General features: G+C 43.8%; 1 protein-coding gene across 1 annotated transcript in view; it reads right to left on the minus strand.

Moving 5' to 3' along the window:
- The window catches only part of LOC109468275 (fibropellin-1-like), a 48,463-nt gene that overhangs the window by 44,054 nt on the left and 1,035 nt on the right, over positions 1 to 3,374 (minus strand). Inside the window, exons 2-4 of the mRNA XM_019766531.1 lie at positions 1,189 to 1,299; positions 982 to 1,092; positions 759 to 869 (exon numbers count right to left, since the gene is read on the minus strand). Of these exons, the coding sequence (XP_019622090.1) occupies positions 759 to 869; positions 982 to 1,092; positions 1,189 to 1,299 (333 nt within the window). The remainder of the gene's footprint in view (positions 1 to 758; positions 870 to 981; positions 1,093 to 1,188; positions 1,300 to 3,374) is intronic.

Consider the following 3,374-nt stretch of genomic DNA (forward strand, 5'->3'; position numbering starts at 1 on the left):
GAAGAGCAGACTTCACTTAAATCTTAAATGAACTTTAACACAGACCTCGTCGACAGTTACGACCAGTCCACCCGGATGAGCAGGTACATTTGTATCCGCCATCTTTGTTCACACAGCGTCCATGTTGGCACAGGTTTCTGATACACTCATTGATGTCTGTGGGATAAAGAAAGAGTTTAATCACCATTCATAAACAAAACCTATTATCAAAGAAGAGAGAGATTTTGACAGAAAAGAAATCCATGGAGATAGGAAATTCTATGCTTTCAATGTAAATCCTAGCTTCATGTACCGATAAATTAGAAGAACCTACCTTGCTCACAGTTCTGACCAGTCCATCCAGGTAAGCAGGTACATTTGTATCCACCATCTTTGTCCACACAGCGTCCATGTTGGCAGGGTTTGCTGGTGCACTCATCGATGTCTGTTGGATACAGAAAGACACATATTCATACTAACTAAAATCCAATATATGTATGAACGTGAGACCTCTAGCGTGAACGAAAACACAAAGGCATAATCAGAAAGAAATCACCTTGCTGACAGTTCTGTCCAGTCCATCCAGGTAAGCAGGTACATTTGTATCCACCATCTTTGTCCACACAGCGTCCATGTTGGCAGGGTTTGCTGGTGCACTCATCGATGTCTGTGGGATAAAGAAAGACACATATTCATACTAACTAAAATCCAATACATCTATGAACGTGAGATCTTTAGCGTGAGCGACAACACAAAGGCATACATCAGAAAGATATCACCTTGCTGACAGTTCTGTCCAGTCCATCCAGGTAAGCAGGTACATTTGTATCCACCACCTTTATTCACACAGCGTCCATGTTGGCAGGGTTTGCTGGTGCACTCATCGATGTCTGCGGGATAAAGAAAGACACATATTTATACTAACTAAAATCCAATATATCTATGAACGTGAGACCTCTAGCGTGAACGAAAACACAAAGGCATACATCAGAAAGAAGTCACCTTGCTGACAGTTCTGTCCAGTCCATCCAGGTAAGCAGGTACAGTTGTAGCCACCATGTGTGTTCACACAGGTTCCATATTTGCATGGGTTTCCGGGACACTCGTTGATATCTGTGTGATGTGAAAAGAACGCTTTAGAAAATTAATTGTAGCACCAAATATTTGAGAACAGACCTAACCAAATCTTGAATGAACTTTTACACAGACCTTGCTGACAGTTCTGTCCAGTCCATCCAGGTGAGCAGGTGCATTTGTATCCGCCATCTTTGTCCACACAGCGTCCATGGTGGCACGGGTTTTTGATACACTCATTGATGTCTGTGGGATAAAGGAAGACACACATTACATTAAATAAAACCCAGCATATCTCTCAACTTTAGGTGGTTGAGTTGTGACTATTCTTGAACATGGAACACTTCACGTCCTATCCGAGAGACGTCTTTAACAGTGACGAGGTGCTCATTTCCGGAAAGTCGTGCTAGTTTCTTTTCAAGTGCACAACGCAACATGGCAAAGCCGAACACTTTGTTGTTACGCTACAGGTTTAAAAAAAACAACCTTGCTGACAGTTCTGTCCAGTCCATCCAGGTAAACAGGTGCAGTAATATCCGACATCTTTGTTCACACAGCTTCCATGTTGGCAGGGTTCGTTGTAACACTCATTGATATCTGTAGAATAATGGAAGACAAATAGGACATATCGAGTATAACTCAACATATCTCTAAACTTTATACCTCTAAAGTGAGTGACAAAGTGTGTAAAAAAAAACGGCGTGTGTTAGCCCTTACCTGTTGTTGATACACGCGTGGTGGTCATTGGTTCGATTTCAGGTGAAGAACTGGCTTTTGTAGATGCCTCAGTTGACTCCCCTTTCGAATACAAAAGGGATGAAGTCGAGTAAGAAGCAGCAGTGATGTTTTCTTCCATGAATTCGAACGTTGCCATCCATGTAGTATCAGACCTTCTCAGCATTGGTGGTGAGCGGAATGGAGTCGTGTTGGCGAGGAATTCGAACGAATCGTTTTCCTTGTAGAAAATTGTTGACGCACGGGCGCTGGAATTTGTCAGCCTCAAACCGAACACATTGTCCGGTTTCAAAGCATCTTTCCCCTTCTGTTAACAAATATAACGTTACACTTAGTTATTTCCTTGGATTTGTTGGAAATTTCTGTATTCCCAAAGTGGACAATATGATAACAAAGGACGAGGAAGAAAATTTTGTGCACCCGGTACAGATTTTGCTCTCCGAGTCTCTTTTTTTATTGTTCATTATCCATTTTAGCATACCGTTATTTTCCTTATATTATTATTTCTTTATATTATCCCACAACCAACAAAATTTGATTAGCGTAGCTCAAAATAGGAAGTAAGAACTAAAAAAATCAAGCAAATATCACCAAAACAGGTTGCTTCTTTATGTCACAGAATCTTGATTTGTCCATTCTTGAATGTAAACATATGTTGATGTGTATGCTACACTACTAAATTAATATAAAAAGCCTGTGAGGTAACGCATTGTGCACATTATTTCTTGGTGTAATAGTCTGTATCCCCAAAGAGGAAAACATCAAAACAGAGGAGGATAACTTGCATCTTACTGCATTTACTTTAGTGCTGTAAACTTTCACGGTGGTCAAAATTGGGCCCCGATCTCCCCACCCGCAGTAGAACCCGAACCGTGTTCGATCTGACGTAATTCGAATAGAACGGTGTTCGAAATGGGGTCACCCGCGGTCATTTACAGTAAATCTGTGTCTTCTGGCCCCTTTTTACATGTGTACCTCCTAAAGCCTCGGTCACAACTCGCCGTGCGTGCTTTTTGTCCGTACGTTTTTGTCGTGGCTACGTCTGCTACGTTTTTTCTGCAAACGTAGGGTGGCCGGCCGAGGGAGTACGTCACTCGCAAGGTGTACGTACGTGGTCTGCACGACACGCCTGGCCGATAGCGGTTGCGTGCACCGTACGTTGCGCAAGTGGTAAGTGAGTTGTACGTGCTTACAACGTACGATCTCTGTGTGATTGCCACGTTGCCGCGTACAGGCCGTACCTACACGTGCGGCGTGCGCACGATTTCCTTACTCACTCGCACGTTGTAAGTGCGTGCACCTCCTGTTAACTTCATCATCACTAGCCGCCCTGGTGTCTTCCGCGGCCCGTTTCTTTGGATCTTGTCTGGTAGACTTCTTTTGAGCCTTCCTGGGCATCTTGGAGACGAGTTGGCAGTCGCCCGTCAAGTCGTCTTTATATACTGTAGAAATCAGGTGCGTTGCACGTGCGTTGCACGTGCGGAGCACCTAGTATGGTGCACGTGTGTTCTGCGTGGTCATTGAGCAGGTCAACTGGGAAGTGAGGAGTAAGCACGGATGACGCAAGCACCGTGCGTGGCACTCAC

This window comes from Branchiostoma belcheri, unplaced genomic scaffold, assembly GCF_001625305.1.
Source record: "Branchiostoma belcheri isolate BF01 breed outbred unplaced genomic scaffold, Haploidv18h27 scaffold198, whole genome shotgun sequence".
Classification (NCBI taxonomy): Eukaryota; Metazoa; Chordata; class Leptocardii; order Amphioxiformes; family Branchiostomatidae; genus Branchiostoma; species Branchiostoma belcheri.